Below are 18,782 nucleotides of genomic sequence, written 5' to 3'. Positions count from 1 at the left end.
CCGGCTTCTAGCATCTCTCCAACTGAACTGAATGGTGCATCAACAAGATTGAGCTCTCCTCTGACGAAAGAGGCAATGCAACAATGTAACATAAATACACAAATGGGACACAACTTTTCTTGTGGTAATGTTACCGGTTACTCTTCACTGCTTCCTGGTTCACTGTAGAATCTCACCTCTCCTTTCTGCTGAACCCCCCCCCCCCCCCCCAAACACCACTTATTTCTTGAACAGCTTGTTGCTAGGCTACACACCAAGAGTGAGGGAGACTGCTATCAGAGGGGAGAAAGACCTTGCAAATAGTGAAAGTACAGACAAAACACCAAAACAAAACATTATTTTCACGCAAATGTGAAATACTTTTGTGGCAGCCTAATATTTCATAGTGACCTGTGTAAAATCTGTTTTTGTTTAAATCTTGGTATTCTATGCCCTGAATGACTTCTACATCTTTTTCAGACCTCAAATATGGAACATTCTGAAAAGGTTTCAGTTGCACCCTTGCACACTATAATCAATATGGCTCACTGAAAGAAAAAAGCTATAAAGCCTATTTTCAGAAGCAGGAATTTTAACCTTAAGAGAGAGATGTATACATCTTACCGGTCAAAACATTGATTTCAGCATTCAGCATGAAATAAAATTGTTTGACATTTTGCATAAAACACATTTCACACAACAGTGTTATGTTAAAGGTGATAGGGTGTAAGAATGTGTGAGTATACAGTACGATACAATACCAATATCCTTTCCCCAAATAGCTACACATATACTGTATGCATATGTAAAATCATTCATCTGGTTTCACAAAACACCAAAAACATTTCCTGTATGAAAACGGGAAATTGCACTAGATTATTCTGGGGCTTATACTAATTCTAAGTGATACATCATAGGCTTGCGGACATAACTCTCCAAGGTTAACATTGTCCTTGTGAGGTGGTATTTAGAACAACAGTGAACTGGAAGGAATCTCAATTATAGCCCCGGCTACATGTACCACATACTCCATAATCAAGCCTCACTGCTGTTACCCCCAGAAAACAGCATTTACATGCTGTACATGTACTATGCATCAAAGCTAGGTAGTAATTGGGTGCTTCTTATGTCAGACAGATAAATAGAGGGGTGCGTCACATGTTTCAAGGCCAATTGTTTTTTTATGTAACCTACAGTATTCTCTATGTGAAATTCAACGGTCATGATAAAACACACATGCTGGGGCATTTGCTGTATTCACTTGTTCAGTGCAAGTACTGTAGTTGGTTATTGAAGAGTCAGCATGAGTAAATGGTCAGGTTAGTTCATCTGAACTCCATAGTAACAGCGAATGTCATTGACTAGGGTGCTATAGGATTTTCAAGCCAAGGGGTGAGTGGATAGAAGAAGATGAAGGATGAAGGACAAGGGTTATATTGATACAATATAAGCCTCTATGATATAACAGGAAAGATTGATCAAACATGGACGTGCCTACAAACACATGAACCTGAGGTTGTACACCCAGATGTATAATTCATGTGTGATAGGGTTCTACAAACAACAACAAAGTCAGTGTTGGCCCTTTAGGGATAGTTCACTTTTTTACACCTTACAGTCAGACCACCACTAATATAAAAACAATAGGTGTGAATGTGAGCAGCAGACAAAGTTCAACATTTGTGGCCAATTTCACCTCAAAGTAACTACCAACGAAGTCAGAAAGTTTATTTGAGTTGACATCTCTGAACCATGGATTACAGTTTTTCCAAGCCCATGGACTACTTTTAGGGTAAGGAACCATCTACTATAAGGTAAGGTGTACAAAAGAAAATAATCCCAAAATAGTCTGGTATGAAAAAGCAAGAGGTTATTCTCTGGATAACTAGAAAAAGCAAGAGGTTATTCTCTGGCTAAATAAACTATGTTGTCTGAGTACTGGAGTGGTAAAAGTTTCTGATTCATCACCTTACAAAGCCAGCCATTTAGACATCATTGAAATTCATGGAAACATTATTTGAGGAAGGTTATCACTTATTACTTTTGGGGACAAAATGAGAACCCTTGTCAACAAGGACACCCTCTAGTTTTGGTCTATAAGACCAAACTTGGTGCTTTTTGCAATTAAGGTGGACAAATTTGAGTTTCTAATACAAATAGAGACAGATAGACAGACAGACAAAATGACTGAAAGGTAGACAGAAATAGACAGAGACATAAAACAAGACATAAACGGACAGATACAAATACCAAATCTACCCTCAGCCCCTTTGCACTTGTAGGTTTGAGAGGATTGAATACTGTAGGTGTAAGCAATTTGGTGCAAATTACGCATAACCTATAATCAGAGAGCAAGTAGGAACTTTTGCTATATAAGTGCAAAGGGGCTAGTGATATGATTTTTTGGTCATACACACAAAACAGACAGACAAACACACACACAGACAAAAACAAACCCAGGCAGATGGATAGACAAACACAAATAAAAGTGTGTACAGTAGGCATTCCTAGTGTAGACAGTTCAGAACAGTAATTAAAAGAGTGTGGGGCATTAAAAAGCGTCAGGAATCAGCAGGCATGCTGCGGTGGGCATGCTGTGGCGGGCAGAAGAAGAAAAAAGGAGGGAGAGATACCAACCGTGAGCTGCGGGTTCAGTGCTGGGCGCAGTGTCTGAGCACACGAAGAGGAGAGGAGGAGGAGCGGTGGTGGTGGTGGTGGAGGGAGAAGGGGAACAGGAGGAACGGCATGCAAAAAAAGGAGAAATGGGGGGAGGGATGGGGAGGGAGAAAACAAATGGCACCCATAAGCAAGCATTCAGAGGAGCAGTACATGACAAAAGACTAAGACATACGGCTTGAGGGAAATCATAGGGAACCAAAGGCAGTGCAAGATAAAACACACACACATTAGACATCAAACAGGAAGGAGAGCATCATTGCTGCACATGGGGTGACAGCTATTGTGTGGTGCAGACAGCTTATGCATAGTATATTGGAAGCTCATCAATAAAAACACAACTTCACTTGTGTGGGTCTGTGGGAAAACATTCTACAGTTCATTCACAACGGTCATATTTTGTATGGCAATGCATATTTTAATCAATATGACATGACTTTGGGAATGTCATATCTATGAATTACAACATGTGAAATAACCTTTGTCAAAAGCAATCATACTAACCTTGGTTTGACAGTTTATAGAGCACAACATTTACCCAGAGGTAAAATATGCATTTTAAAAGACTCAAATAATATTTGACTATAGAAGCAGCAAACAACTGGTGAGGTAGTTGCTATACAGACAAATATAGTGTGTATGCCTATGTGTGCCTAAATGTGACAGTATTTTTTTTTTTTCTGAAAAAACTACACCTGCTGGGGCTATTGCTTGGTCACCTAGCATTTTCCTGTTTAGCCACGCCTTCAGCACGTTCTCCAAAAACAGATAATTTGTTGGTTTAAGTTGAAGCTGAATCGTGTTGCTCTGTCAAATCAATCATGCGTTTAAGCTGATTTCCACGGAAAATTTGCAGTTAAGGTTTGTCTACCATTTCACCAATGGTAATTGGTTTATAAATGTACATGTTTTGACATTTAGCAGACACTTTTATCCAAAGCGACTTGCAACAAGTACATTTGTCTAAAGTAAGTGAATCATCTATACATCAGTCATCATAAGCAACAATCTATGGTAGGACCAGGTGCCATTGGCAGTCACAATGCTTTTTATTATTTTTTATTATTAACAGTAGAGGAACTGTACAGAGGGGTAGTGGGGGGTGAAGAGGTCTTTAGGAGGGACAGTAAAGATGTAGCCTGAAGAGATGGGTCTTCAGTCTACGGCAGATGATAGGTAGTGACTCTGCAGTCCAGACAACAGTGGGAAGCTTGTTTCACCACCGGGGCGCCAAGACAGTGAAAAGCCGTGACTGAACAGCATGAACGCTGCATCCTCATAGAGGCGGCGGTGCCAGGCGGCCAGCCGAGGTGGAAGAATGGAGTGATCGGGCAGGGGTTTGGGGGCTGACCATTGCTTGCAAGTAAGGAGGAGGGCTGTTCCCTCTACCGCCCGGTAGGCGAGCACCAGGGTCTTGCATCTGATGCAAGCTGCTACTGGGAGCCAGTGAAGGGTGTGGAAGAGGGGGGTGACATGTTGTTAATGCCTAAATGTGTGTGACAGTGTCATCTGCCACCAATAGGCCGAAACACAAATAGCAGATTAGATGAACAAAAATGGCCCAAATTCATTGTCATTTTAAGAATTCTAACATTTCCAGCGTGAGAATATTTCCATGTCTTTGGAATCATTTGGCTAATTATGCTTAATTTAATCTTTTTACATGTGTTGTGCCTCACCACACAGTTCAAAGCAAGAAAGTAAAGGGAGAAAAAGTAAACTATACAAATTATGTTAGAAGACATTGGGTGTAGTCTTGACAACAAAGCACTTAGCTACCTATACAACAGACATGTCGGAATTGCCTTTTCAAACTAAATATTAGTCCATTATAACAATCCAAAGAATGTCTCCTCCACTCCTCTTGGAACATTACTTCAAAGCTGATCAGCTCATTGTCCATCAAGGTGTGAATGACATAATTTCAAAGATGAGAATTAGCCTACATCCTTTTCATAATAATTAAAAGTTGCTTGTTTGAAAAATGAGAAACAAAAAACTGTCCCAAATGAATGGAATTAGCCTACAGTAGAGTGAAATGGAATTAAATCTTTGAGTTTCAGTTCAGTTTAGTTTATAGAGTGCAGTTCTCACCTTTTATTTGTGACTGATTTGACACAATGTTCATTTTTCATTTGCATGGAGAGCTCTGTTTTGTATGCTTCGCACTCATGATGTGTAATTACATAATATATCATTTAAAAATAAAATCCATAGAGAAAATCACGGCAGTTATACATTATGGTGAAATCAATGCTCATTTTCAGATATCATAATAATGTGTATATCGAAAGTAATGTGTTTCTCCTGCCTTGCCTACACCTTCTATTTTGCTGGTTTTGGCTAACACACAATTTACCTGACCCCTAGTGGAAAGTGAGGTGACTATTGGAGAACAGTGCAATTGAGTAAAACTTAAGCATGCTCTAAACCATGAGTGCAGAGGACAGAGCGGGACAGAGCCATCACGTTTAAGCAGCTGCTAAATTCTGTATGTGCGTCTTTGTTGGGTTTAGACGGCATGACTATGCTAAGCTAGTTGTCAGAGTTTATCAGTATGTCTTGATTTGTCCCCCTCCCCAAAACTATAAATACCCATAGTGGATCAAAACAAAGAGACAGTATTGTTGCCTGTGCACATGTTAATTCACAAGGTTGGGAAATAATATTGCAGTCAAATGAATAAAATGGAGCAAATCTGTACCCTGCATTATTTTGGGAAAAACCTGTTTTCCCTTTATCAGAACTTAATGTACAACACAGGAAGCTGTGAGGCTTGTTATGTGGAAACCACATTTGCAATATCAATCGCTGCAAGAGTGGTGTAACCAAACATCCTGCTTCCTCTCCCTGGAGATTAAATTGAATCTAGTTGTAATCCGATTGTGGTCTTTTGATGATTTTTGGTAGAGTTTACCAGTTTCCCGGTTTATCTGAAATATTGGGAGACTGGGAGATACATGCCTGCACTCCACCCTGCCTGAATAGAGGGAGATGGGAGCAGGGAACTGAATCTTCTTGAGATCAAACATTGCGTTGGAGGATTTGGCTGCTTTTAGAAATGCACTTCTCAGGGAGATGTCTGCTTGCCAATCAAAGCAGCCTGTCTAGCAACATGGCTTCTCAATGTTTATCAAAGCAAGACTGTACCAAAAAGAAGTATGTTGAGCAACCTGTCAACACACAGGTGCAGTGTTGTGTATGTCAAATCGTGTCAATGTATGAATATTGACAACGTAAATATTTCTGACTGAAAAGATCCTATGGACGTCACAGGTTTATAATGCATGTTCGTAGTTAAATTGAAATCGGCTAATATTTCTGCAGGTGTATTCAAACAAACTTCATGTTAAAGGGATGATTCAGCCAATGGCCTATGAGCACAACTCAGGGTAAGATGATTTTCACCTAAACATGAGAGGGTGAGTAGTGTAGCTGTTGACTCTCTTCTATAACTCTACTCTTGCAAGCTCTTATATTGCATCCACACTTCCAGTGATCAAACTGCCAGGGACCTGACAGTTAACTCCTCACTGGAGACCATCATCCCCCAAAGGATCCAGGGAGACATCTTAGAATGCAAGCCTAAATCAAGTCTGTTGGAGGGGAGAGTGAGGCCTTTCAAGGCCTGTGTTTTCAGGTCCTGTGGTTGAAATGCCTTGTAGTCTGTGTTACATAACGCCAGGGGCCTTCAGTTCAACTTACAGCTCTTTAGCATAATTTCTAAAGGAACTCCGCAGCAAAGCACTGTTTCACCACCTCGGTGTGGTCTTTAAATTAGATTTCGGCCATGTAAAAAGAAGAGGAGGAATTTCACCGCTTGCTTTTACCACTGCTCTGCAGCTGCTACTCCTACACTGATGCTCCTAGCACTTTCTTTATCAGGCAGATTTGTAGGTTAGATCACCTCTTGTTGCTTGAAAGTAGAAGTACTTATCAAAGAGGAGCAGACTGTCCTTGGGAAGGGAGGGAAAAGTCTGTAGGCGAGAGGTTCAAGGGCAGTGTCTTAAAACAACAAGGCTTTCAAAGAGAATCAAATGTCTGCACAGTTAAATAAGGGTTTTGCCTTATTTGTATGTGGGATTTTACCGGGCAACCATTGTCTGAGATCTATAAAATGTCTTCATTTGGATAGGACATGGATTCTAAGCAGTCATTCTAAAACTGCCACAGGGACAACTCAGACTCCACTAGGGATCTGCCCTGGTTTGTTAGTGCTACCCTGCTACAACAGTACCCTAATATACTTCTGCTCATTCAAATCAAGTAGTAAAATAAAGCACCTGTCTCGGCAACCCTCAATCATCGGAGAGGCCCCTGGATGCCTGCTAACCCCATTACTTTAGCAGTAGCAGCTGTGCAGTCCAGTCAATATGTTGACTGATGAGCTATCGCCAGCCCTCGGAGCACCCTCTCCTCTCTCTTTCACGCCTTGTGTCGCAGGTCACCTGAGGCATTGGCGTCCTTGCTGACATCAGCAGCTGACATCAGCAGACATGACAATGGCATGACACATAGCTTCATGCTACGGCTCCCACAAGCCCCTGGTGGCAGACTGCAACGTTCTCCAGTCAGTGTGGGTACATTTACAAAAAAACTGAATGCTGGTAATACCACTACCACTGCACTATTGCTGCAAATCCTGCCCTTGTTGGCAGGGCAGGGGAGAGAATCCCTTCTGGGATCACCGTAGTACAGTGTCCCTAGTTAGAGAAATGTTACATCATCATACACAGCAGGTCAACCTCATGCTAACAGAAATCAACAATGACATAATTCAAAACTGCAAAAAAAGCTCCCCCAAACTTGTGCCTTCCCTTGAGACATGCTTGCATTAGGAAGAGCCAATAATGGAAGCCTTTGCAGATTTGATGTTTGCTGTATTAGATGTCAATCATCATGTTATCTATCGTATTGTCAATGATAATCCACAATGACAAAAACATGCAGACGATTATCTATGAACCAGTGCTTCTTACTGTTGACATTTACTTTTTATGTCCACTTGTTATGGTCTACAGTACATTACGTGTATGAGCTCAAGCACATGGATGTAACCGTGTGTGTGTATATTGGTGCTAGAGGAAAATCATGCTGTGTTATTTGCAATGGTTGCACATTTGGGAAATTGTATTTGCTCGTTTTTACACCGGATTTGTGCAATTATGGGTATAATTACTCTTAATGAATGTACTTTATCTATCTTTAATTTACAATCATGACTACCCTCATCAGATATGGTAGAAACCGAGACCCTCCACTTAATGACTAATTCCTGGTATAGCAAGACCTCATTGGATAACAGTAGTAGACCAGTTTTCTCTTCATTACTTTTCAATAGGAGCACCACAAAATTTTCCCAAATATGACAATACAACAGTACAGGTTCTCCAAGCCTCTCTGAGTGCACTTTTATAATAATTGAAAACATTTAGAAAGATGATTCATTAACAACAACAATAATATTTCATAATTGTCTAACACTGTAATAATTAGTCCAATGACTGCCCTATGTTGTCCAAATGGTTCAATGGAAGAATGAAAGAGACATAATGCAGAGGCAACACTGTGCTAAGAATCATAATCTGAAGCAATGATGGTCAAGGTCAGTAGGCTTGGATGTAATCACTGCTACAGGGACACCATGGACAGGTCACTCTGTATGTTACAGCCTATACAGTATGTTATCTGGTTACAGTTGAGCATGACATTAAACAGTTTACAGGGCAGTACTTATTTTGAATAGAAAAAAATACTTTTATTTTGAAGGACATTCGAACCTGTGGGTTTGAAAACAGAACTGTAGGCGCCAGCTCTCTTGTGTTGCTATCTTTCCTCAGTATTTGGTCAAAACTATCAAATGATACATAATATTTACAAATGGCTGGTAGGCTCTAGCCAGTTGCTGCCTTAAAAAAAGAAAGAAAAATGTAAACAACTTACCTCAAGGAGCTACTAACTAACTCCACGAGCTAGCTAGCAATATGCTTGTTTTATGCTGTCATGACTGGCTAATGTAGCTAGCTTCACACCAGTGTGGCTAATACACTGTAGTAGTTAGCTAGAGGGACACATTATATGCTGTGTGGGGCCACTAGTGTTGCTCACTAGCTAGCTAACATGTTTGCCAAATTAGGCTAGGTAGCAGCTAGTTAGCCAGTATAAGCTGTAGCAAGCCTAAGTTGATGCCAATGTGAAACGCATCTTTCAAACATTTTTAGTTATTTATCTATTTTCATTCCGCAGCTGGCCGGTAGCCTTGCTGCAGTTTGTTATTGGGTTATGTTTTGTTAAAGGTGAATGTCATCTCTGTCATTGCTAGTATAGACAAGCATGAATAAAGAGTTGATGGGAATTATTTGTTTATGACTACTTATTATGAATGTTGCAATGTTGGATCACTTTACTTCCGTTATGAACATTCATGACTGTTCATGATTGCTTATGAAAAGTGAGGCTCTTTACTTAGCGTACATTATTTTTGATGTTATACTGTACGTACACATTAATTATGCTCAGTTACAAATGTTCGTAACTCATTAATTAATGATTTTATCAGTTATAATAATATAAATAATGTTAACCCATTAATAAATGTTGGTAAGTCATTAATACATGATCAACGATGTTACACTTCACATTAAGATGACATTTTATCATTTACAAATGTTGATAACTCATTAATAAATGGTTAACAGTGTTACACTTACATTGAGGTGACATTTCATCAGTTATAAATGTTGGTAACTCATTCATAAATGGTCAGAGGTTTTCTCCATAAGTACAGAGGATAGAAAAGTACTCACATGACTTAATAATCAATGTTGTCTACCCAGCTCAACTAACCACACATCGGTGAACACAAAGAAGGGGTAAGTAGTGGATAGATATATCAACAAATAAGATCTGGGAACCTGCACAGTGGACATGTTTAAATGAGGAAGGTGTCAAGGACATCAGGATTTTAAATACAGTATGGGCCATGGGGCAAAAAACATGGTGACAGCTGCACTGGGCATTGGGAGTATTCACATTGTATCGAAAGATGTGTTGAATCGGTTTGGTGCCAGCAGAATCATTCCCAGAAGTCAGGAAATAACTTTCCACACTGCGCAACCATTGCAAATAATGTTGCATGATTTCAAATCAGGGTTAGTTTTCGAAGCATTTATAAAGCATTAATAACTGGCTACTGATTGCAAGCTCCCTATTTGGCAAGCACCAAGTGAAAATCAAACAATGTAAACTATTATATGTTATATGTTATAATTGTTTATAAATGGTTTATAATTTAATAATCACTGGTTATCGGTGATTTATTTTTTAACTAATTATAAACCTTTTATAAACCTTATACAAAGGTTACCTTAATGTTAAATGTTACCCAATAGTCTATGGTGTGTGTGTGTGTGTCTTGACCTTGGTAAGTCAGTGACAATGTTTACATGCACAATCGTTGGCCATTCAGAATGAACTCAAATGAACATTCCGAAAGAACTGTTTATATGATCGCAAATTCAAGTGGCCTTTTGGAGGTAACTGTTTACATGTCCTAACATATAATCTGAATAAAGTTGTTTCTGACTTGTGCAGTGGCCTTTTCTGCCATCATGGCCATCATGTTTTTTGCATTATTTGTACTGCTCATGTTCATATTTTATTCTGCCAATTAGACAGACACAACAAAAAATCATCATCCCACTCTTGATCAGAAGATAGAGTGAAGATTGGTGGGAAAGAATTGTGCTCCTGGAAATGAGGAATGGAAGCAGAACTTTCACATGAGTTGCTTGTCCTTTCCAAAATTGTGCACGCTTATGGAAAGTTTTATGGCCAAAAGAAACTGTATGAGCACCTATCCCGTTGATTATGCAGTTGGCAATTCTTTTGTACGCCTTATTAAGCGGCACCCACTACCGATGCATGCACATTAAAAAACTTGATTATTCTGATTGCCAAGTATGTCGAATGAGTGTTTACATGCCTAATATTAGCTAATATTCTCCTATCGAATGGTTTATGAAAGGTTTAACCCAGCCCTTCCATTCAGTAAACTTCATTTGGAACGGTCACTCTTTTCTGATTGAAGTGTTTACATGAGGGTGTTTTATTCAGTTTATTCATTTATTTGGATTACTAATGTAATATTAGGCTACATGTAAACATAGTCACTGTTAGTGGAAGTGATTCTGGCCTGCCTGGCTAGCTGATTACCTCCTGACCTGCTTTATGAGTTCCATCTCCTTTGAGCCATCATGGAGTACAATCATGGTCTCCAATAACAATATACCTCAACATAAAGAAGAAGTATTGGGTGCATTCTTGTGTTTGCATGATGCTAAGCGTTATACATTCCGGGGGATGCTCTCCCTGGGCTGTGTATCACACAACTGCAGTTGTTGTTTTCCCTGTGGTAATGCAATTGACCTTTAGTGAATTAGTCTATCCGCTGCCAGCGAACCATCCCTCTCTGTCCCCTGCTTCATGCTTCTGGAAGAATCCGACATTGAGAGAGAAATGGACTACTCTATCTTGCACGCAAGTGCTTGTGCAAGGGCAATTCAGTTGTTCAATTCCTAAATCAGTTTACCAGATGGTGTTTATGTAATTTAAGCCCAGATGAAAGCGTTAGATTTTTTTCTCCTGTTCAGTTTTGTTTGGCGGGGGTGAAATGAATTGGTTGCCATGTTCGTTTATAGCTTTTCATCAATTAAAAGCAGTGGCAGCTCGGATCCTAATTCACAATATTTTTATTAGCGGAGGTACATTTTATGAATGACTTTTTTCTGTTGTGCGTCTCTGAACGCTTCTTTATGAGTGTTTATTTCCTAGCTAGGTTGTGGAATATAAATTGGTGAGGTATTGTTTTTGGGGAAGGAGAGAGAGGGGGAGATAAGGAGGAGGGTAAGGGAGTGTGCTGGATGATCAAGTGTTTGGGTATTGGAGGACTTCACTGAACAGACAGCCTACCATCCTCTGCACTCTGGAGTAAGTCCGCATCAGAAGTCACAATAATCCACTGTTGCCCTTGACTACTAAAAGGACAACGGCCTGCCCTTAGGATGGAGTGCAGAATCAATGGGTTTGTTTCAGGAGGAGAACATCTTTCTCTGCCTCTGCCTTCCTCCACATCTGGTGATGTAGAGATGGAGAAACAGAAGAGAGATGGAGGTAGACAAAGGAAGTGAAAGTGAAAAAATAAATGTGACCAAAAGAATACTTTGGATAGAATGCTCCAGAAAGATAGAGGGAGAGACAGTGTAGGGTAAGATGAAGTAAGGCAGAAAGGGACAAAAATTGAGACAGCTTTGACCTTTGATCAAATTTGCAAAAAGCTTTTTTTTTTTATTATAAAAAGCTATATTGTAAAAGATCGATTAACATAAATATCTGAGTTGTGTTTAGAGGCACTACAAATAGAAAATAATGACATCTGTCCTCCGTGCGGAAGCTAGTGAGCAAGGTCTTTCCATTTAGCCATTTGTGTACAGTGTACTGTAAATGGTAATTTAGTCATCTCTAAATGTCACCTCCTGAAGCCAGCAAGCACTTTAAGCTGTGCTTCAGGACTTTAATAGATTATTATTATTATTTTATTTTTTTTAAAGTATACCCCATTCCAGTCCCCTTATAGACAGTTTATAAAAAATGTATTAAATTTCTAAGTGGCCTCTACCCCTTCACGCACTATGATAGATTCGTTTGAGGCTGCCTCTCTGATCTATACACATCCGTGGTGTGGATAAATGAAATCAGCCGGCAGAGAGCATTACGGCCATAAGAGACTGTTCCCTCAGATCTAAATACACAGAAATAATGGAATGCCGCGGAGAGTTAAAAGCAAAGAGAGGGTTTTTGGAAGACACCACAAATGTGTTTTTTTTCCTGCAAATACTGGTGCTTGCAATGCCGAGGTCCACTTTAATACAAATAATTCAGCATGATTAGGTTAAATTCTATATTGCCAAAAATGAGTGAGTCTCGCAAAGCAGGTAACAGCCTACTTAGACATACCAACCTCCTTGATCTGAGGAGAAGGTGTATCCAATCAGTCTTCACCATTAGGTCTTTCATTTAATCCAATCAGATGGCATAATCAAGCACAATGCATATCATTTCTCTGCCTTGGGAGATTTATTCCAATTGTGTGTGGAACACTGTGTCAGTGACTTTGATTGCATTTCTAGCTCAAGGCTGTTCTGCTAAGAAGCAAGCCACAAAGTGGTATTTTTGTTTATGCACAATTCAGAGATTTGGAATTGCAATACTGAAAATGGCCCTCAGCAAGTATTTTTGTCGTTACGAAGAGGGAGAAAATCCTAACTACATTTTACTAGTGGCCACAAAAGGTGATGTTGACAATACCTTCTTCATGATTTTTCTGTCTAAAACAGTGTGGCAATCCAGCTGGCATATTGATGATCCAGCTGGCAATATAATTGATGAATGTAACTGATTTGTGATGTATGACATTGTCTCATTGTTCTCATATAAGCTATTGGATTGTGACACAAAAATACAGAGGGAACATCCCCATCCATTAGTTGTTTATCAGATCAATTCAGCATCAATTACATATCAACTGGCTGTGCCTGAGCATGTACTGCTAGCAGCTCATAGCCATGAGCGATCTACCTCTGGATCACCCTGTCTCAGCCTTTCCTACTCTGTGTCCCTCTATCTAACTCCCACTACTTCATGTCTGTCTGAATAAAGACACAAATAATAATCATCTGGCTGGGACAGAATCTGCAACCACCAGATCTAGTCAACTTACTACTGCTACTCACGAGCATAATCAGTAGTACGGCGAAGCACGGTGTGACTGATGCAATAATTGGAGGATAGGAGATAGGAGACAATCTAGTAGAGACTACCAGAAAAGCAGATATATTGCCTGTAAGTTGAGTCAATGATCAGAGAAAATGTACTAACAATAATAAAGTAAAACATCCCATAACTGCAATTGTAATAAAATGATTAAATAGCTTCTTTTTTTATTTTATTTTTTAATGTTTTTAGGGCATATCTGCTTTATTGGGATAGAGACAGTAGAGATTGACAGGAAGGATGGGAGAGATAGGAGGGATGACATGCAAGATAGGTCAAGGGTCGGAATCGAACCAGGAACCTTGTGATTACGTGGTAAGCACATTAATGTGCTACGCCACTAAGCGTCCCCGATTAAATAGCTTTTGATTCATCAAGGTGCATCAAAGCTAATATCTTCACTTTTGGGTTAGGGTTAACCCAAATATTATATTAATACTTTACTATTAATATATTTCCATTTCAAGGGACATTTAAGTTTTGCATATCACTTTTACTACTAAGTTTATCGTGAATGTACTTTAGCACTATGAGATATCAACATTTCTAGTCACCGAGACACCTTTCAACAAGGGAGGTGAGTCATGTGAATGACTGCTAGGATGAGAAAGAGAACGAGGGAATGGTTCACCTGTCCCTGCTCTTTTGTTTGAGTGTATGAAAATATGGTGTCATTGTCAACCCTCAGGAAACATAAAGAGGTTCTGTAATCTCAGGCTCAGACAGAACGGGATACAGGCCCAGATTGTGATAAGATTGTGGGAGCACAGGAGAGAGGAAGAAAGACTGAAGATTTCAGAGAGAAATATGACAAGAGCGAAGCGGCTCTGACAAGTGGCATTGACAGCCATGCAGAGCGAGAAGCGACTTGGCCTCGAGTGGGATTCTGTTTTTAATATCGGGCATGGGAATCTTAGCCGGGTCTAGCTGGCTGGCATTCTCGCTCTTTCTCACACACACATTTGATATAAGGCACACACACAATCGGGGTGGGTGGTTCGTGGATGGAGGGTGATGGTAATGCTACCTGTTAAACAAGTACTCACACACACACACACACACGCACATGCTTGGAAGTCATACTGTACCTTGAGTGGCTTCAGGATAGGTGGTGGTGGTGGTGGTGGTAGTGGTAGTGGTGGTAGCTGTAGTGGGTATAGGGGTAGTGGTGGGAGCATCTGGGTGAGAAAACAAATACATGATAGACAGGGAAACGAATGAGTAAACCATGAAAATAAAAACAACACAATGATTTAATGTTGGTATGATGGGGGACATTATTGATACCGTACGACATATAGTTTAGTTCAGTGTTTCTATTGCAATATTCATGATCTATTGTGCATTTCTTGGTTTGTGTGCATAATCTCTTAGACAGTTGTAAACCAAGTCTTAGCAAGGTTGGGAATGTGCTGGAATCAATATTAAAATGACTGAAATGTAAAATGTGTCCTTATTGTGTTGTAATATGAAATAAACTTTCATACAAAACGTGACAGTGAATAGTAAAATCTCCAATGACTTTACTGTTGGCATGATATCAATCAATAAATGCCCATGACAAACACAACCAAAAAACGAAAACAAAACTCAGTACATCAACAAAATATGATGGCATGATAAACAATGAAAACATGCAATGTCGGAGGCCAAAATATAAACAAACACAGTGCTCAATGTGAGGTCTCAGGTTGGGGACTCGTTCACGGGCTTGAGCTGAGGGCCATTTTCCCCACCATTACATTTCCTATTTACCTCATTAGCCCCCCACCAATATCTGTAGGGGGTCATCAAAATGCTATTTTCCCATTTGAAGCAGTGGACTGCATTGATAAGAACCTGGGACATCACTCGCGGTGAAACTTGTCATACTGTTCTGATTGCCTGGGAGTGGACTAAAAACAGTGGAAGTATTAAAAGGGGTGCAGAGATCAAGTGATTGGGGGTATTTTTTTTATAGTCAGCGAAACATCTTTGCAGGAGATGGTGAGCAAACAGGTTAACATTAATGAAACAAGAAAAAATAAGCACCATTCTCTATAAAAAAAATTGACAGAGAAGGGTGCTATTGTGCTGACAGATGTGAGTGGTGACGTGTGATGTAAACTAGGCATTTCTGTCCAGACAGACACTACTATGTTAACATCGATGGTGGTGGTGGGGGAAAGTGGCTGCCAGTCTCCCTCCCTCCTGGAGGGAGACTGGCAGCCAAGCAGGAGGAGGGGAGAGTAGTAGTTATAAGACTAGTGTCTGTCATGAGTGGAGAACACATGATGCCTACTTCAAAATGATGCATCTACTAAAGAAGTCTCTTAGGCTACTCAGGAACTGTCCCTACAGTATATGCTTTCCTTTATAACCATTTAGGTCTAAATATTGTTCTTGGTTCACAAATTCATGCACAGTCATAGTGAAGAGGGGGTTGGTGGGGCAGACAAAAGCAGCTTAAAACTTTGACTTTATTGCTTTCATTTCTGACTGACAGCTTGTAATACTACAGTAGCTGCAACTGTGTCTCTGCACTGAATGTTATGAGAGTGTATGCCGGGGGACTGTTAATGAAGCTTACAAGTATGAAAGACATCGGAAGAGATCTGAGGGAGATACTTTAATAAAATAATTAACTTTCCGTTGGCTATTCACCTAGGCTACTTGCAATAATTTCAAGTGCTCTCCTGTTACAGAGGTAAAAGCTAGAATGACTAAAAAATGAAATTCCTTAATTGTGTTATGATTCATCAAATTACAGAGGGCAGCAATCCATTCATCCAAACTCTTATTGTCAACACAGCAGCCATTTTGTGATGTAGTGTATCCAGAGGTCACTTTCCCTACTACTAGGCCCCATGTCTGTAGCACTTTCACTCTCCCCAGACGGGATGAGGGGACAGTTTGAGCGCCATATTTCTCCAGGGCGAGGTACTTCAAGAGATTTGTATGTTTGGCATGTCAATAAAGTACTTTTATGGATCATGGGTTGTCAGAGCTAAGTTGTTACCTGTCCTAAACTCCTGTGATTCACAAGGCGTGCCTTGACAGGGCAGTTGCTTTCACTGTGTTTCTCGGAACAGTGCACCCCGTGTTGATTACCTTTGCCAAAGGTGAGCGGAACCCGGGGAGTTAACGCTGTGATCAGTTTTCTGCACTGATGGTGTCGTTTTTTTTTTATAAAATAAAGTGCAGCCATGAAATTTAGATCCTTGAAGGTGTCTACAGTATCTTGTTAGTGAAAAGGGGTTTGCTTTCAATGTAATGTATTTCTCTCAGTATACTGAATGAGTTGGAAAAGTTATAGATTCTGTTTTGCTAATTTTCTTACCTAAGGGCATTTCAGTTATATAGATAGTTTGTGTACGTATGATTAGTAGTTTTTAGTTTCACAAAATGAACAATCTTCCTCATCCAACACCTTATACTGTATGTGGATAAAAAGATAAAGAGTATCAAGTAACATCATAGAGATGCTCATAGCTTCTCGGATCCAGCTTGGAGCAATGTCAAAAAGCAAACCAAGGCCTTCTGGTGATTTGAATTAGATTTTATAAAATCTTTACCAAGTACATAATATTCCATTCCTGTAACAGGCTTGACAAATGAATGGCTGGATGGACAAATAGGTGAGGGACATAATAGCTGGGAGTGGGCTGGCTAACTCAGCTTGCGCTGATGAGTTTCACACATGTTGGGGAGCTGACAAACCCTAGCTCTGTGGTAGTGATACTTAATTGGTTTTATCCCATAATGAACTGTGAGGACCCAGCAGATGCTTGGGATCATCGGTGTCAATAGCTCATTAAAAACTTGGCAGTGCTAACACATATCTATACTTTCTTTGCTTTCCCCCAAACAGTGCAGACTGAGGTGAATGTTTACAAATGTTTCTTAAAAAGCACTCATTGCTGCCGCTATGGTATATCAAAGTTTGGTGGAGCTTATTGACTTTCAAATGCTTGAGGCTGTGTTTCCCTGCTGAGTCACTGTGACTTGTTTATGGTGGTAGATTATGAATCTGTGTCCCAGGCAGGAGTGCATGAAGAGGGGCTGCATTAAAAATTGGGACTACCTGACAGACCTGAGAAACCAATGTGAACCTGGGACCACAGTTTCTCTGATCGATGTCTCTTGTTTTGCCCCTGCGAACTGCTGAGTATCAACAGACATCTCCAGCAATTACTTCAGGTGGATGTGACACGTGTGTGAAAACAAATATGGGGAGTGCAGCAAGGATGCAGGCAGAAGAGCAATTAACGCATTAATCAAAATGGAGATGTGGGAGAGGCAAACTGGCACAGGTGGGGAGGTTTAACCATCCCACTCACTCAAGGAACAGTAGGTAAAAAAGAGAACAATTCAGCTAATAGAGCACTTTTACCACAGAACTACTTTAGGCTGTTGATCGCACCACCAGCCACCTGTCTTGCTTGTGTCACACAGCTTTACAGTTTTGTCCAAACAAAAAGAAGGATATACTGGTAAAATCTCCAAAACAGGCCCTTTTGTGCTCTGAGGGTATGAAATGCATTGGAACACCTAAGCGTTCTCTTCCTGAACACTCAATAATACTGTATCCTCTTTTGTTCTTGTGCAATATCCAAAGGCAGAATAAGATTGAAGTTTTTATTATTATTAAGAGCCAGAAGACAAAACACAGATAGGCCTTTGTTTAGCAGAATCCCTCTTGATCATTGGAGAGAATTCTGAAAAAAACTGGAGATTGGTGAACGGCAGCCGGCACAATAACAATAACTAAAACACACATCTCCCACTGCCAAAGGAGCACTGGGGGTGATTGACTCCAATTAAAAGCTAATGAACAGCACGGGAGAGAAACCACCCCCCCATTAATCACCCTGGCAGATAGCATCCGACTCTTAGCCAGGCACTGGGTGCCCCTACTGTCACAGGCTCAGCTATGGGATGGCACCCAGAGCTTGCTCGCCCCCCCACCCCCCCTGCTCTTCTCCCAATTAGGAGGATAAGGAAAAATAACAGGGAAAAACAAGCTCTTTGACAGCTGCCAGAAGCCAAAGGTGCACCTGTTGCGACGGCTCATCCCCGCAATCAGAGGCGGACGATTATGTGTTAATAAACACGGTTTGGGGTCGCGACAGCAAACGTCGCTTGTTGGGCACTCACTGTCATATGTTTACCGAATTCTGTTCATTTTCAAATGGGGAAGACTAGCTCAGAGGTCCATTGACAAATTAGCCACCTACACTGGCTAGATCAATGCCATCTTGCCTCATGTGGAGCGTTGCCTATGTTTTGTCTTAATTATGCTTTTATATGTTCAACCA

The 18,782-nt window shown here is 40.3% G+C and overlaps 1 protein-coding gene across 1 annotated transcript in view; it reads right to left on the bottom strand.

The window, feature by feature from the left end:
- cadm1a (cell adhesion molecule 1a) overlaps positions 1-18,782 on the bottom strand; it is a 274,145-nt gene that overhangs the window by 17,358 nt on the left and 238,005 nt on the right. Inside the window, exon 8 of the mRNA XM_083665385.1 lies at positions 14,574-14,663. Coding sequence (XP_083521511.1) covers positions 14,574-14,663 — 90 coding nt within the window. The remainder of the gene's footprint in view (positions 1-14,573; positions 14,664-18,782) is intronic.

The sequence above is a fragment of the Argentina silus genome, assembly GCF_951799395.1.
Source record: "Argentina silus genome assembly, chromosome: 2".
NCBI classification, from domain to species: Eukaryota; Metazoa; Chordata; class Actinopteri; order Argentiniformes; family Argentinidae; genus Argentina; species Argentina silus.
The sequence above is the reverse complement of the archived record's forward strand: the minus strand, read 5'-3'. Positions and strand labels throughout refer to the sequence as shown.